Source organism: Macaca mulatta, chromosome 1, assembly GCF_049350105.2.
Source record: "Macaca mulatta isolate MMU2019108-1 chromosome 1, T2T-MMU8v2.0, whole genome shotgun sequence".
Taxonomy (NCBI): Eukaryota; Metazoa; Chordata; class Mammalia; order Primates; family Cercopithecidae; genus Macaca; species Macaca mulatta.
In genome coordinates, this window is record NC_133406.1 from 32139219 (window position 1) to 32156418 (window position 17200).

The following is a 17200-nucleotide window of genomic DNA, read 5'->3' on the forward strand; positions in this document are numbered from 1 at the left end:
AGATTTAGTTTAAAAAAAGCAAAGTACAACATTACATTTGGTATGATTCCATTTTGCATAAAGTTCAGTAACAGGCAAAACTAAATTCTATTGTTAGGATGCTACATAGATGGAAAAAACTATAAAGAACACCAATGAAGTGATAACTGTTAAAGTTAGGAAAGTGATTTCTTTAGGGAGAAACTGGGAACCATAACTGAAAAGAGACACAGGGATTTTCAGAGCTATTGACAGTGTTCTCTTTCTTAACCTAGATAGTGGTTACATGCATCCTTAAAGTATACATTTAACTTTTATGCATTTTTCTGTTTGTTGTATTTCAGAGTAAAATAAATTTAAAAATTATAAATTTAAAAATATTTCTCACCAAAAAGACAGGTTTGGGATAAGATTTAACCAATGGATGTAAATAAAAAGCAGAATTACCTATTACAGATTCCAGAGTCCAAGGTGACAAGATAAAGGCTTCATTTTGAAGTCTCTATCATATGTATGTGTGTATATATATATAAGTTAAGCATTTGTGGCATTATATTATTCAAGACTCTTTCTGCTGCATGTGACAGAATTGACTCATATAACTGGGAAATCTAGGGTCAGAGATGATTTTTCACATGATTGACTCCAGAGTTCACATTTTGTCATCAATAATCTGTTTGTATCTCTGCTTTTCTTGAATTTTTTTGTCTTAATTATGTTAGTAGACAAAAAAGTGGGCAAAATGACTGTTGGCTGGCCTGGATTCATATGATCTGGACAACTTCATTTGAAAGGGACATTTTTTGCTACCTTGTTTAAAAGGGACTGTCTTACTATAGCTCCTGCATTTATTTAAAATGACACACAACAACAACAACACCTCCCTCTGTTTTTCTTCCTGTTGGACTTTGGCCTGGTTGGGTAGGGCATTCTAATTGTCACAGCCCAGGTCTTTAGTCCAGATCGGTGAACCCCATCAGCCCCTCCTAAACAACAGAATGGTCTTCCTATAGGAAGAGGGGTTTTGATATTAGATGATGGGACAATAGGGTGCTGAACAGATACATCACATCATCTTGAGTGATATACTTACTACAAGGTTTTAGAGTATTTAAAAAATGAGTCCTATACTTCCAAATCACTTTTCTTTCTAGTTCAAGAGAAGGAAGCATTCATTTTTCTATTCCGAGTTAATTCTTATCAAGTGCTTTTGAGCCATTTTCCAACATCTCCCCGTGTCCTAATATACACAAACATTTTACCTATTTAAAAAATATTTAACTACTATCTTATGTCTCTCTGCCTTTTGAAGCTGAACTCTTTCAAGGGATACTGGAAAGTACAACTGTGAATCTGGATTGTGGTTGGTTACATGACTTTGGGCAAGTGTCTTCAACTGAGCTTTAGTTTCTTGTTATCATTCTTCTAGGCTTATTATGAGTATTGAGTACCTTAGGATGAGCATAAAGAGTCTTACATATTTTGTACCTAGCACAAAAATAGTGCAGTTATGAGATTAAAACCAGGCTTTACTTTATAGACCTATAGTTAGTTACTGGCAAGTCATTTAACTTCTTTGAACTTCACTAGTATTACACTTACAATGTAAAAATAATGCCTACCTTGCAGGATTTTTGCGAGGGTCAAATGGGGTTATGGGTGAATATGTCTAATAATGGTAACTGTTGCTGTTATTTTTTATTTATTTTTATTTTTTAAATTTTTTTTAAATTTTTTTATTTTTTTGCTGTTATTTTTTAAATTAATAATTATTTGCTTTTAAATTAATAATTATTTGCCCAGCCAATTTTCTTTTGGTCCCCGGTCCAACTAATTTGAATGAATTACACATAGGAATCTAATATATCATACAATGATAGAATTTTATGGCTTATAAATTTACATTCAGTTTAAATGTATTAAGCTATTTGATTTAAAGGGAAAATAGACAAATGGCTAGAAGTTTTCATTCTATTTGCTTTTTAATATGTAAACAAAAAATGAAGACATGATAAATAACCTTGAGTTTCAAAATAGTCACTAGCATTCATCTTTTTTTCTTTTTTCTTTCTTTCTTTTTTTTTTTTTTTGAGACATAGTCTTGCTCTATGACCCAGGCAGGAGTACAATGGTGAGATGTTGGCTCACTGTAGCCTCTTCTCCTGAGTTCAAGGAATTCTCCTGCTTCAGCCTCCCAAGTAGCTGGGATTACAGGCACATGCCATCATGCTCGGCTAATTTTTGTATTTTTAGTAGAGATGATGTTTCACCATGTGGGCCAGTCTGGTCTCAAACTCCTGACCTCAAGTGATCACACACAGCCACCCAAAGTGCTGGGACTACAGGCATGAGCCACCATGCTGGACCCATTCATTATTGTTGAAGAAAATTTGGAATATCAGTAGAGTGTTCATCTTCTTTATAGAGAAAGATAGATCATTCCAAAAAGATGTGAAACACATCATGTGAAGTAGAAAATTTAGTTTTACACTAACTATGGGAATCCCTTTAAATTATCAAAATATAATTTTACTTCAAAAAATACCTTGATGTAAATGATTTCAGGTGCATCTTAAAGACTTGAAATACTTAGCACTGCTTTGTTTTATAGTTTATTGTGGAGAGTAGTAGTGAGGGCTTGGAGATAGTCTCCATTCAGTGGTCATCACAATTAGTACAAGTGTCAGATGATTATCAACATTTATTACCAAACAGTGATTACATCACTCAATTCTCAATTATGCATGTGAGGCAGGTATTTTGTTTTGTATTCATAAAGCCATGGATGATACTTTGATATCTTAAATTATAATATTTTAATGTTTATCCCCTCTTTTCCTTAATGAAATAACACTGTTAATAAAGTTTCTGTACACAGCAAAAATGGACATTCAGTCTTAGAGACCCACCATATTCCAACATCTTAATATTTTATATAAAGATGTGTTGTTCAATTATTTATTTTTATTGTAACTTTAGATGAATTGCATAAATTGGATAAATTGGATTAACTTATTCTATGAAGCATTAATCATTGTAATAAGTTAAATAGTCATTTTAGTGCTTTTTTTTTAAGTAGGTAGGTACCACCATACTACCTAGTGGAGGAACTGCATGTACTAAGGTGAAGTTTGATAGTACAACCTAGCATTGCATCTCACATCTCGGTTGATTTTCTTTATGCCGATTGAGGGATAAGCTGAATAGTCAATACAAAATATAGATAAAGGCTTTTCATATTTAGCATTTGGAATAGAATTATAAGAAATCAAGTTCGAATATAGTACCATTTGGCTGCCCCTTGCTTCTAGCCTTCACACCAATACTTTCCTTCTACATTTTTGTTGGCAGTTACCAACAGATTGCCTTACTTGTATGGCATGACTTCATTAAAAAGGCAGATGTATTCAGAATTTAGCTAGTTTATCTTAAAGAAATATTTAACACTTGATATTTATTGAAGGTTTTATGCTAAGAGTTGTGGAGTGGGGAGTACAACATTACAGTAGTGTTTAGAGGTTAGAAGCGCACAAATAACTATAATGGTATACAACAAAGTTTTGGGATTCAGAGAAAGCAAGAGTCTCCTGAGGTTAAAGAGAAATAACAAAGTGCCACTTATGATCAGTTTTAAAAGATCAGCAATATTTTAAAGGCAGAGCTGTGCTATAGAGTATACCCCAACCCAGTTATCCCCTCTGAGCTTGTATACAAAACTATGTGGAGAACCTTGAAAGTGCAGCTTGTCACTATTTGAGTCATAAAAAGCATAGGGAGGAGGAGGGGGACGTTCTTCCTACTGATACACAAGAAATGCTGTCATTTATATGAAAAGCAGCACATTTTTGCTACTTCATGTTAAGAACTTAAATTCCAGCAAATCGTTTTAACAGAAAGATCTTAGAGTAAAAATTTTACCTATGCATCTGTTTATTCTTTTGAATATCCTTGTATAAAGCACTTTGGTAATTGTCGATGTATAAGACAGAGTCTCTGTCTTTAAGGAAGGAAAGAGAAGAGAAATTTACATTTAGTGATTGCCAACAATATGCATATGTCTCTTAAATATATTTCATTTAATACTTGTAGTATCCCTATGACATAGGTATTATTATTTCTAATTTTTTAGAAGTAAAAAATCTTAGGCATTAAAAGAGGTTACCTGCTCAAGATCACCCAGCAAGTAATTAAAACCTTACCTGAAATTAACATCTATTGGTATAATTCCAAAATCATGTTTTTCCCCTGCAATGCCTTTTGTATATTCATGATCTGTTTCTGGGCAAAACTTTGAGGGGAATGATTGAATATAGATTCTTGTAGATTATACCTTTATGCAAAAGAAAAGTGATAGATTCTCACTAAACCAAAATGTAGTTGTCCCTCAGTATTGAGAACTAATGAGGAATTGGTAGCAGCTGCGTGACCTTACTAAAAATAAAAATTAGATCCGCTGCTGTAAACTCTTCACTGATTTCCCACTGCACTTAGAATACACTCCTAACTCTTTATCATGGTCATATCAGTGCTATGTACAGCCAGATCATACCAACTTTTGAGGGCCAATCGTTAAATTCTCAGGAATTCTGTGAACCAGTTGTTAAGCACAGCCATTGTTAAAAATTAAATGATAAAAATTTACAGTTAAATAACTCATGTTAAAAACAAAAGTAATAAGTACTCAAAATTTATCACTTCTTAGTATGTTAGCACTTTTTATTGTTGTCTGTGCTCTTGAAATTATTTACATTGTCTGTTTTATCTGTATGATAAAAATGGTATATAATGGTGTGCTGCAGCTCTACTGTTATGCATCACTTTTCAACTCCAGTCCATTTATTTTCTAGTATTCTACTCTGATCTCTTCCCCTACCTCCTCTTTATGGTCAGTAATTCATAGATTTGCCCTTTTGAAGCTATTTTCTAGATCTTTCAGGCATGCCTAATGTCTTTTTATTCTTTTTGTTGTTGTTTTTTCTCTATATATTTTCAGATAGCCTGTCTTCAAGCTCACTAATTCTTCTGCTTGATCATCTGCTGTTCAGAGACTCTGATATATTTTTAAGTTTGTCAGTTGAATTTTTTAGCTTCAGAATTTCTGCTTAATTATTTTTTATTATTTTGGTCTCTTTGTTAACTTTATCTGATAGGATTCTGCATTTTTTTCTCTGTGTTGTCTTGAAGTCATTGAGCTTCCTCAAAGTTGCTATTCTGAATTCTCTTAAATGTCACATATCTCTCACTGCAGTATTGGTCCCTGGTAACTTGTTTAGTTCGTTTGATGAGGTCATGTTTTCCTGGGTATTCTTGATGCTTGTGGATGTTCATCGATATTTGGGCATTGAAAAGTTAGGTATTTAATCTTCATAGTCTGGACTTATTTATACCCATCCTTCTTGAGAAGGCTTTCTAAAGGGAATTAAGTGTTGTGATCTAAGTCTTTAGTCACTGAAGTCATATCTGCATTAGGGGATGAGCCAAGCCAAATAATGCTGCAATTTTTGCAGACTCGCAAAGATTGAGCCTTGGTGGGTTTGGGTAAGATCTGAGAGAATTCCATCATTCCTAGAATCTCTTTTTCTCTTCTCTCACTTTCCCCCAAATAAATGGAGTTTTTTTCTCCTCCTGCTGGGCTTCCTGGCGTTGAGGAGCAGGGTGACACAAGCACTAGCCACCACAGCTGGGACTGGCTACTATGGCTGCGACTGCACTTGGTCACACCTGAAGCCAGCATGGTACCTAGTGACGACTGCCTGGTTACTGCTGGTGTTTATTCAAGGCCCCAGGGTCTTTACATTCAGGGTAGCAGGCTTCCTTCTGGCCCAGGATGGATCTAGAAATCCTGTTCAGGAGCTAGGGTCTGGACTCAGGGGATTCAGGACTCTGCTTCATGTTACTGTGGCTGAACTGGTACTCAAGTTGCAAGACAAAGTCCTCTTTACTCTTTCCTTTCTTTTCCATAAGCAGAAAAGGGGTATCTCTCAAGCTGCCCTGCCTGGAGTTGGGGAAGGGGTGTATGTATAGCCACGCTTGCTTTTTTGTTGTTGTTTCTATTTGATCCCTTGGCTACCCCAGTTGGTGTTTCACTGGATCGTATGTACCCCAAGTTCACTGGCTTCAAGCCAAGCACAGCAGCAAGACTTGCCAAAAGATTGTAATACTTGTGGCCTAGACTGCTTTTCAATTTGTTCAGGACACCAGGGCACTTTAGTCTGCCAGGGGGCTTCCCCTCTGACCGGGGCCAGTCTAAATTCTTCCTTCTTGGGTGCCTGCTAAATTCTGCCCTGTGTTGTGTTCTGCTGTGACAGGGCAGCACTGAGTACCAATGCAAAGTCCCTGCACTCTCCTTTTCCCAAGTGCATGAATTCTTTCTCTACACTCTATGCTGGGGGTATAGGATAGGTGTGGTGTAGACAATGTAAGACTGTTTTTTCTACCCTCTTCAGTGCCTTTTTCCTTGATATCATGTTAAAGCCAGGTACTGTGATCAGTCACCTGAATTTTTGTTTTTTATGAAGGTGTTTCTTGCATGGATAGTTGTTCAATTTGGTGTTCTTGAGGGAGGATGATTGCTGAAGGATGATTGCTATTTGGCCATCTAGCTCTGCCTCCTCCAAAATTGTCTCTGATGTTTACGTTTACTTCCAACACCCAACATTCCCTAGTCCAGGACTTCTGCATCCTTGTGAAACTCAAGCTGAGTTGCCTGTTTACTCTTCCCCTAGGGAGGCACTATACCTTTATCTCTGTATCCCTAAAGCCTAGAACAGTGCCTGCACCTCGTCTGTTCCGTGACTATATGTATGAATGCCAAAAGGCACATAAACCTTTTATTTGCCCTAATGATTTTACCACATTCAAATAAATAAAAACATATTCCCTTTATAAGATACCAGATGGTAAGACATTCAACTAATTGTCATTTACTTAGAAAGAGAAAGACCTAAGTGAATTAGTGTCTCTAGGACTGGCTATAGTTATCTTTTTTTCTTTTTTCCTCTTTTGAGCAGAGTCTCAAAACTCCAGGCTGGAGTGCAGTGGTGCGATCTCAGCTCACTACAACCTCCACCTCCCGGATTCAAGCAATTCTTCTGCCTCAGCTTCCCCAGTACCCGGGATTACACGTACGCACCACCATGCCCAGCTATTTTGCATTTTTAGTAGAGAGGGGTTTCCTTATGTTGGCCAGGCTGGTCTGGAACTCCTGACCTCAGGTGATCCACCTGCCTTGGCCTCCCAAAGTGCTGGGATTACAGGCGTGAGCCTGGATACAGTTATTTTACATGCAGCTGTTTATTTTTTTTTATTTTTTTGAGACGGAGTCTCGCTCTGTCGCCCAGGCTGGAGTGCAGTGGCCGGATCTCAGCTCACTGCAAGCTCCACCTCCCGGGTTCACGCCATTCTCCCGCCTCAGTCTCCCGCGTAGCTGGGACTACAGGCACCCGCCACCTCGCCCGGCTAATTTTTTGTATTTTTTAGTAGAGACGGGGTTTCACTGGCTTAGCCAGGATGGTCTCGATCTCCTGACCTCATGATCCGCCCGTCTCGGCCTCCCAAAATGCTGGGATTACAGGCTTGAGCCACCGCGCCCGGCACATGCAGCTGTTTTGTATAGACATTTGAGTAGAGATCTGAGAGGAAGATGAGGAGGCTTACAACTTGTTAAGAGAAGTATTCTTGGCCATATATGTTCAAGTTAGTGTCACTTGAGGTTTTGATGACAAAGGAGTAAAGAATACAATGTAATTGTATCCTAAATAACCAAATGGAAGCTGAAAAATAGTTGCTAACTTGAATAGCTGAGGTCAGTGGCCAGAAATTTTGAAAAGGTCTCAAACAACTCATAGATAAAAAGAAAATAAGCAAATGTTTAAAGAATCAAAATGAGAACACTGTAGTGTATTTATTTAACTTTTGGAGATGTTATTTAACAAATTTGGGTGTTTTATGGTTTATAATTGGAAAATAGAAGTGGCTGATTTGTATAAACTTTTAAATAAACAACTGCATTTCTAAGTGGATAAATGGAACTCTACCTGATTCAGTTACTGAAGTATGAAGTTAGTCTGACAAATGTGTGAAATACCATAATCAACCAAATGTAAATTTTCAAGGAAGTTATATTTAAAGTAGATGTTTATATAATAGTTACATCCTGGGACGTTGAGTAAGTACAACTTTTTCTGTATGTTTGGTGTAATTTCTAGAATATTAGATATGTCCTTTTCCATATTCTTTCACCTGTCGATACCACTGTTTAGAGGTTTGTTCCTTTGACTTCAGACTTTATTCCCTATTCAGATAAAAATACCTCTTAGAAAACTAATATGTTAGAGTTTACTGACCATTTCCCTGAAACTGTATTTTACAGAAAGTAGCAGCATCAAGAAAACTCAGGGAAGAGAGCCTCACACTCTACCAAAATTTAAAATGCATTTATTTTTTCACCCAGCATTCCCCTTTTTGGAAATGTGCTCTACCCCATCCCATTTTTGCATATGTACAAAATGATGCATATACAAAGTTTATTGAAGCTTTTTATGATTAAAAAATTAGGAACATCTCAAGTATCAATAGGAAACTCATTAAATGAACTATAGTACTATATATTCTATATAATGGAATACTGTGTAATTGCTTTTAAGAAAAGAGACAACGCGTTGTATACTGAGATAGAAAGATTTCCAACTTATATTGTTAAAAATATCAAGATGTATAACAATGTATATAGAATATTATCTTTTATGTAGGATGGGACAAAATAAAATTAGAAAAGTAATGATTTTATTTGCATAGATAATCAGTGGCAGAATACAGGAGAAATTATTAAGAGTAGATATGAGGTTATGCAAAAGAGGTTGAGGGATGTAGGTACCAGGGATTAGTGTATGTATAATGATAGGGAGGAGTGAGACTTTTACCTTTAGATCCTTTTACATTGTTTTGATTTCTTTTTTTTTTTTTGAGACAGGGTCTCACTCTGTCGCCCATGCTGTAATGCAGTGACGTGATTTCACTCACTGCAACCTCCGCCTCCCAGGCTCAAGCGATCATCCCACCTCATTCTCCCAAGTAGCTAGAACTACACGCTCATGTTGCCACACCTGGCTGATTTTTTTATTTTTTGTAAAGACAGGGTTTTGCCATGTTAGTCAGGCTGGTTTGGAGCTCCTGGGTTTAAGTGATCCACCTGCCTTGGCCTCCCAAAGTGTGCTTTGGTTTTTTTAATCATGAGTGTATTGCCTATTTTTAAAGATGGCCTAATGAATGAATGACAACGTGATTAAAATTAACAAAAGAGGATAATTCATCTCAAGTAAGGAGGTCATGTCATTCTGCCAAAGACTGGCTCTGAAGGACTTCATTCGCTCCAGGACTTCAGCTACTTATGCAGAGGACTAACAACATGAGGGAACTTCTCTGACATTCTGGCAAAATGCCACTTATTTATGTTGTATATGTATATGTTTTTCTGTAGATGCCAGAGGAACAAGCATTCTGTGTTTTGGTGAAAATCATGTACGACTATGGTTTGAGAGACCTCTACAAAAACAACTTTGAAGATCTTCATTGCAAATTCTACCAGTTGGAGAGACTAATGCAGGTAAATAAAAATTAGGAATTTTTATCACTCAGGGATTTGTTGAGTCATAGAAAAAGCCTAATAGAGTTGGTAAGCAATAATGAATTATAGAAGTTTAATGGAATATTATAGAAAATGTAAATGGATTTAGTTTCAGACCAGCATCTACATTGGTCTATCATAATGTTTATTTAGCCATTTTACTATTTTAAAAATATCTCGCATTTTAAATGTTCAAATTAAACATACTTTGAAGTGAGAATCTAATGAGTTTAATCGTTGAGAGATTGCCAAGTATTGTTTGTAGAGGAATGAAGATATTTACAGAGTAAAAATTGAAATACCTAAGAGCGTTCTCCATACTAATTAGCACCACTTCCTTATTTGGGTCTACATAGAACACTTGGAAAAGCTGGAAAGATATTCATAAGACAATAAAACATATCTGAAATACTGTAGGGATATATTTAAAATTTTTTAAATATAATTCCTAATTTCAATGTTGTTGTTGTGCTTTATAATACGTATTTACAAATGTGTGTGAGAAACATACATCCTTTTATATATACCAAATATTACATAGTAAAAAAGATTGTGACCACAGGCAAAGTGATTGACCAGAGCTGACAAAAGGAATTTTTAACTAACTTTGGAGTTCCACCCGAAGTTGATAATCTTAAATTTATAATGGGTCTATGTGGCATGTTTATGTGACTTTGTCTAAAAGGGGTGTTGGGAATCCAAGAGAAATGTGAAGGAAGTACATGGATGGATTGATTCCATCTTGGGGAAGGGTAAAATGGTTGAGGAAGGAGGTTAGTAGAATGTGAGAGCAGAAGATGCTGGTAGGAACTCATTGATATGAACTGCCAGGGGATCTGTAGGTGTCTAAAGAGGGAAATGAAGCAAATAGGAGACTGAAAGAGTAGAAGAACAGGGCAGTAGAAGATGAATTTGCAGTGAGGTTAAAAGAAAAATTTATTCGGAGAAGGGAATGTAGGAGGGTAGAAGACTTTAAAATTGAAAAGAAATAAAAGGAGGGAGGGATGTAAAACGAGCCATAAGTACAATGACAAATGGGCATTAAGGAGGAAAAAGACTGTGTAGAAGAATCTGGTAAGTATGGATATTAAAAGCAATAAGCTCCTTTTTAACGATTTAATTTTACCAAGTAAATATTTGGGATTATTCACTTTTTGCCTTTTATTTACAAAAAAGTTCATATATTTTCAAAGGTCGGTATTCCTAAGGGCTTTGAGAATCAAGTAAATATACCTAATAAAGAACAAATTTGTGGTACTATGAAGAATTTCAACCACATTTTTCTGTTAGCACTTTTTTTTTCATTTAACTGAATGAGCATTTGGACATTCCATTTGAAGTACTTAATGGGCACATTTGGCTGTTTTTCAAAGAGAGCATGTAGTTCAATAAATGGTTTATTTTGTTTTTTTATTCTTCTTTTTGTGGTCTATTTATGAAAACAAAATGGAGGTGGGCTATTACATGACTTTGCCTTTGTCTTTCAGTTATGGTAATAACTATGCTAATACTTTGTACCTTGCTGTTCATGCTTTTGAAAACCATTTGCTTGTTTAAATTGGGGAAAAATAAATTTACCATAAAGGCATTTTTAGGAGATATCCAATTTTATATATTATACCCTTGCACACTTTCTTTGCTTTGCCATTTTTAATATGTTGAAGACAGATTTCTAAATAGTGTGTCATACTTTGGAAATTTCTAAGTGTTCAAGAAATATACTGAAACATCATTGACCCCAGATAATGTTGGCATTAGATGATTTCCAAAGAGAAGATACATTTCTTTTCTAGCTAGTTAAGAATTGAACCCTGGCCCAGGCACAGGGGCTCACACCTGTAATCCCAGCACTTTGGGAGGCCAAAGCGGGCAGATCACTTGAGGTCAGGAGTTCGAGACCAGCTAGGCTAATATGGTGAAACCCTATATCTAGTAAAAAATACAAAAAATAACGAGGCTTGGTGGAGGATGCCTGTAATCTCAGCTACTCAGAAGTCTGAGGCAGGACAATGACTTGAACCTGGGAGGCAGAGGTTGCAGTGAACCAGGATCATGCCACTGTACTCCAACCTGGATGACAGAGCAAGACTCTATCTAAAAAAAAAAAAAAAAATTAACCCTGAATGGGGATGCTATGACTTGACCCTGGAGTCAAGATACTCATTAGACTACAGATGCTCTTGTAGAATGAGCGTTTTGCAAGAAACAAGAACAGTCAAGTGAGCAAGAGATAGTCTTTCTTAAGTCTCTTTTTATTTTCCTCAATTATCTGTCATATCCCTAATTCTCATCTGCTGTCTTCACTTCTGCGCAGTTATATAAAAGACAACCAATACTAGAATACAGTTACAGCGATCACAGAAAGCTGTAGTTGTGGCAGGAACTTCATTGTTCTGCTGCAAGCTTCTCATTGCTCCTCTTCCTAAATTTTCCACTTTGACTTTTAGGAACAGCTACCGGACCTGCATAGCCATTTTTGTGATCTGAACCTGGAAGCTCATATGTATGCATCCCAGTGGTTTCTCACTCTTTTTACTGCCAAGTTCCCACTCTGCATGGTGTTCCACATCATTGACTTACTGCTTTGTGAGGTAGAGTGACTCCCATCTTTCACTAAGCCAAAATAGAAAGTAGCTTCTACTAAAAATGGTTACAGTTTTCTTCCTTTTGTTTTTGCCTGTGACATTAAGCCATAAATACTCACTGACCAAAAAGTTGTATTTGAATTTTCAGTAAAAACTATTTTAATTGTAATTTTATTATTTCTGAGGAATGAAAATATTAAGTCATATATAATTCCTGCAAAGTAAAATGGGCGATTAAATTTGCATAATGAAATTCATAATAATTCTATATCTGTGTAATAATGTTTTACCAGTATACAGTGCCTTTAAGGTTAAATAAATGAATTTGGAATTGGGTGTTTTTTAATATTAATGAATTATACTCCAAGAGTGAATATAAATAAGATTTTTATAATAACTAATTTCTCAATTCATCAGATATCTTTCTGTTTATCCTGTTTGGGACTGCTGCCAAATGATGAGACAAATGATATATGTCACATAATTATATTTTTATACAGTAGAATATTTCAAAAATTAGTTTGTAAAATTTCTTAGGTGTTTATATTTGTGTATTTTATTGCATTTAGTTCCTTAGGTGGCTATCTTTATTTACTTTACTCTTTTAAAGAAATAAACAGTATTATGCATGTATACAGCTTATATTGCTCGTCAAAATGTTTGACAATCTTAGCAGTAATGGGGAATTTGCCAGATAAGAAGTGTATATTTTCAATGACAGTATAAATGTATATAAAATACAGCTATCTTAAAAAGCAGGACTAATAAAAAATATAAGCTTATCTACGTGATTATAAGCTTAATATATACTCTAGACAGTTTTGTACCTACTATGCTTCTTAAGGTAAGCATCTTTCCTTTAAAAAAATTTTCTTTTGTATAAATTTAAGGGGTACAAGTGATGTTTTGCTACATGGATATGTTGTGTAGTGGTTAAGTCTGGGCTTTTAGTGTAACCATCACCTGAATAATGCACATTGTACCTGTTGACTAATTTGTTATCCCCTATCCCCTTCTCACTGTCCCTTGTGAGCTCCAATGTCTATTACAAATTCTGTGTCCATGTATACACATTATTTGGCAGTATTTGACTTTCTGAGTTGTTTTACTTAAGATAATGGCCTCCAGTTCCATCCACATTGCTGCTAATGACATGATTTTACTCTTTTTTTTTTTTTGAAATGGAGTCTTGCTCTGTTGCCCCGGCTGGAGTGCAATGGTGCGATCTCAGCTCACTGCAAGCTCTGCCTCCCAGGTTCATGCCATTCTCCTGCCTCAGCTTCCCAAGTAGCTGGGACTACAGGCACCCACCACCATACCCAGCTAATTTTTTTGTATTTTTTTAGTAGAGTCGGGGTTTCATGATGTTAGCCAGGATGGTCTCGATCTCGATCTCCTGACCTCGTGATCCGCCCGCCTCGGCCTCCCAAAGTGCTGGGATTACAGGCTTGAGCCACCACGTCTGACCGATTTTACTCTTTTTTATGGCTGAATAATACTACATTGTATGTATATACTATGTTTTCTTTATCTAATCATCCACTGATGGACACTTACGCTGATTTCGTATCTTTGCTATTATAAATAGTGCTGTGATAAGCATACAAGTGCACGTATCTTTTTTTATACAATGATTTCTTTTCCTTCAGATAGATACCCAATAGTGGGATTACTGGATCAAATGGTAGTTGTATTTTTAATTCTTTGAGAAATCTCCATACTGTTTTTCATAGAGGTTGTACTAATTTACATTCCCACCAGCAGTGTGGACCCTTTTCTCTACATCCTCACTAACATCTGTTATTTTTTGACTTTTTAATAATAGCCATTCTGACTGTCATAAGATAATATCATGTTATGGTTTTAATTTGCATTTATTTGATAATTAGTGATGTTGAACATTTTTTCATATGCTTATTGGCCATTTGTATATCTTCTTTTAAAAAACGTCTGTTTATGTCTTTTGCCCGCTTTTTAATGGGGCTAGTTGATTTTTCTGTTGTTACTGAGTTGTTTAAAGATTCCTCTTTCTTTTTCTTTTTTCTTTTCTCTTCTGGTCTGGTCTGGTCTTTTCTTTTCTCTTTTCTTTTTTTGAGATGGAGTCTCACTCTGTCACCTAGGCTGGAGTGCAGTGGCACAATCTCGACTCACTGCAACCTCCACCTGCCGGTTCAAGCAATTCTCCTGCCTCAGCCTCCCGGGTAGCTGGGACTACAGGCACACACTACCATGCCCAGCTAATTTTTTATATTTTTAGTAGAAATGGGGTTTCACCACGCTGGCCAGGCTGGTCTCAAACTCAACCTCCCAAAGTGCTGAGGTTACAGGCATGAGCCACTGAGTCCTGCCAGATTCCTCTTTCTTAAAGGGAAAGTCTAATGATTTTATTCACACTAGGAATTAGAAGTTTAAATTTAAACATAAGATTTTAAAAGATGCAATGTATAAGCTATATAAAGCATAACAATGTTACTTCTCAGCCTACTAAAACAGTAACAGTTATATATGCAGGCAAGGCTGGTCTTTTGCTCTTCAATGGCTTTAGTTAGTACTTGCATAATACCTGAAGGTCACAGGGCGTTTGTAAGCATGTAAGAGTTTTAATCATTTGTACTGTACTTTGATAAAGAAGGGTTCAGTGACTTGCCGCGCTCGCAGAATAGGTTTCCAAATCCTGAATACATAACAGCTAGAGCATCTGATCTATAATATGTTAATTCTCCGACTTGTTTTACTTACAAATTTGTAAAATGCATTTCTAAATGTATCTTAAAGGAAGAATTCGGAACTTGGAGCTGAAACTTTATTCAAAGTCAACATGGTGTGATCACAATATTCACAAAGCATATTTGGTCATTTGTACCAAAAACTCTACCTGATTATCAAAATTAGTATAGTGAACAGTTCCAACTCCGCTATTTTATAGGGCAATGCTCTTTGAAAGTATAAACCAAATTCACATCTTTGAGTTCTAGAATATTAAAATAAGCTAATGCTAAAAGTTTTGATAAATATTCATAGACTTTTTAGGTACTGAGCTGAGTTTAGTATTTCATGGTATTTCATAAAAATAGGAAAGTGGGGATATGACATTTTAACAGTTTTTGAATTATATATAGTATGAGCTTGCAAATATTTATTATTGCTTCACAATTTTTGCAGAAAGAGATTAATTTCATACTAGATTGGTTCTATAGTGTTCATTATAGAAAAGGGAATAAAATTAATGTGCTTAATCATAACCAACTAAATGTGATTTCTCAACCACTTTTCATAGAGTGGTATCTCTGCCCTTCAGTTCACTGGGATGGTGACTTTCTAAAGTTGTCTGCCTGAATGGTGGCACCCATGGCATTGGAACATTGTCCATGGGTTTTCTGGAACCTAGATTCAAATTTTATCTTGAAGATACATGAATTTCTAATGTCAGTTAAGAAAACTAGCAGTTTATGCTACAAAAAAGATAAGTAAATTTATTAGCCTTCCCATCACTTGTCAACTGTGACTTAAAATCAGTGTTTGAAAGGTCATAATGTTCATTAATATTAATAAGAACAGGCCGGGCGCGGTGGCTCAAGCCTGTAATCCCAGCACTTTGGGAGGCCGAGACGGGCGGATCACGAGGTCAGGAGATCGAGACCATCCTGGTTAACACGGTGAAACCCCGTCTCTACTAAAAAATACAAAAAACTAGCCGGCCGAGGTGGCGGACGCCTGTAGTCCCAGCTACTCGGGAGGCGGAGGCAGGAGAATGGCGTGAACCCGGGAGGCGGAGCTTGCAGTGAGCTGAGATCCGGCCACTGCACTCCAGCCTGGGTGACAGCGCGAGACTCCGTCTCAAAAAAAAAAAAAAAAAAAAATATATATATATTAATAAGAACATCATAGTTACTACTTTTTCTCCCCTTAAACCTGTACTCTACAGCTGTTTAAGGAAGTTGGAAAACTTTTCAAAACATAGGTTGTAATCATAGCATCATGATATTCAGGGAAGTAAATGGTAACATCCTTTAACAGTAAAATTGCTTTTCAGAATAACCTATTGGAAACAATATTGTAGTGTGCCTCAGGATATTTATTCTTTCCACTAACTCATCTTTGTCAAGAATTATTTTACAAAGGAAATTTTTAAATAAACTTTTATTTCCTGCATGTCTGTGTTTTCTTTTTGCCCCTTTCCTTCTTGTAGTTAATAAAATATTTATATCAAAAGCTATTATTTCATATGTGATGACATACTCTAAGAATTGGTAACACAGTCTTAAATAGATAATCCATAGGTATTTGTTTTTGTCATATTCTCTGTTTTTAAGAAAACAATTTAAATTTTGAGGTTACGACTCAATGTTTAGTTATAAATGGAAGGATGGGAAACTCTCAGGTAGAAAAGTGTTGACTTTTCAGAGTTTTACATTCTGATTTTTAACACATTCAACATGTTTACTCAAAGATCCTATTGCAAAGCGAAAAAGAAAGACGTTGAGTTTGAAACTTTATGCTTAGAAGACGTATCATGACATGCTTTCCTAAGCTATATTATTTTAAAGTTTTCTTCATCCATTCTGAGGTTAAGCAATAAAGCTAATTTAGCAGAAAAGAGAAGAATTTTATAGACCTTGACAATGCAGCCTGAGTGAACAACTGCTAATTATTAATAGTTTTATTTAAAATATTTGCTTAAACCTGAATTACAATAACATGGGTTAGTTAATTCCAGAATGATGGATGGGAATGGGATTTGAAACTAGAGTTTAAAAACATTTTCTTATATTAAGATGAGTGAAATCTCTTTTGATTGTCTTTTAGTCAGTAACTGAAATAAAAATCATTTTTAAAAAAACAAACCTATATCTTATTATCTGCCTTTATCTGGTTAGCAAGATAAAAGTCTAATAGTATTACATTTATAGTGTAAATATTATGCTATTACCCTACCAAGAATAAAACATTGCAGTCTTTAAAATAACTTTTTATTGAAGTATAACAACAGATAAAAGAAAATGTGCAAAAA

The 17200-nt window shown here is 35.7% G+C and overlaps 1 protein-coding gene across 4 annotated transcripts in view; it reads left to right on the forward strand.

The window, feature by feature from the left end:
• RABGAP1L (RAB GTPase activating protein 1 like) overlaps positions 1-17200 on the forward strand; it is an 800696-nt gene that overhangs the window by 486624 nt on the left and 296872 nt on the right. For all 4 annotated transcript variants that reach the window (XM_078000298.1, XM_015123648.3, XM_078000303.1 and 1 more), the window contains 2 exons: positions 9458-9583; positions 12052-12195. In XM_078000298.1, coding sequence (XP_077856424.1) covers positions 9458-9583; positions 12052-12195 — 270 coding nt within the window. The remainder of the gene's footprint in view (positions 1-9457; positions 9584-12051; positions 12196-17200) is intronic.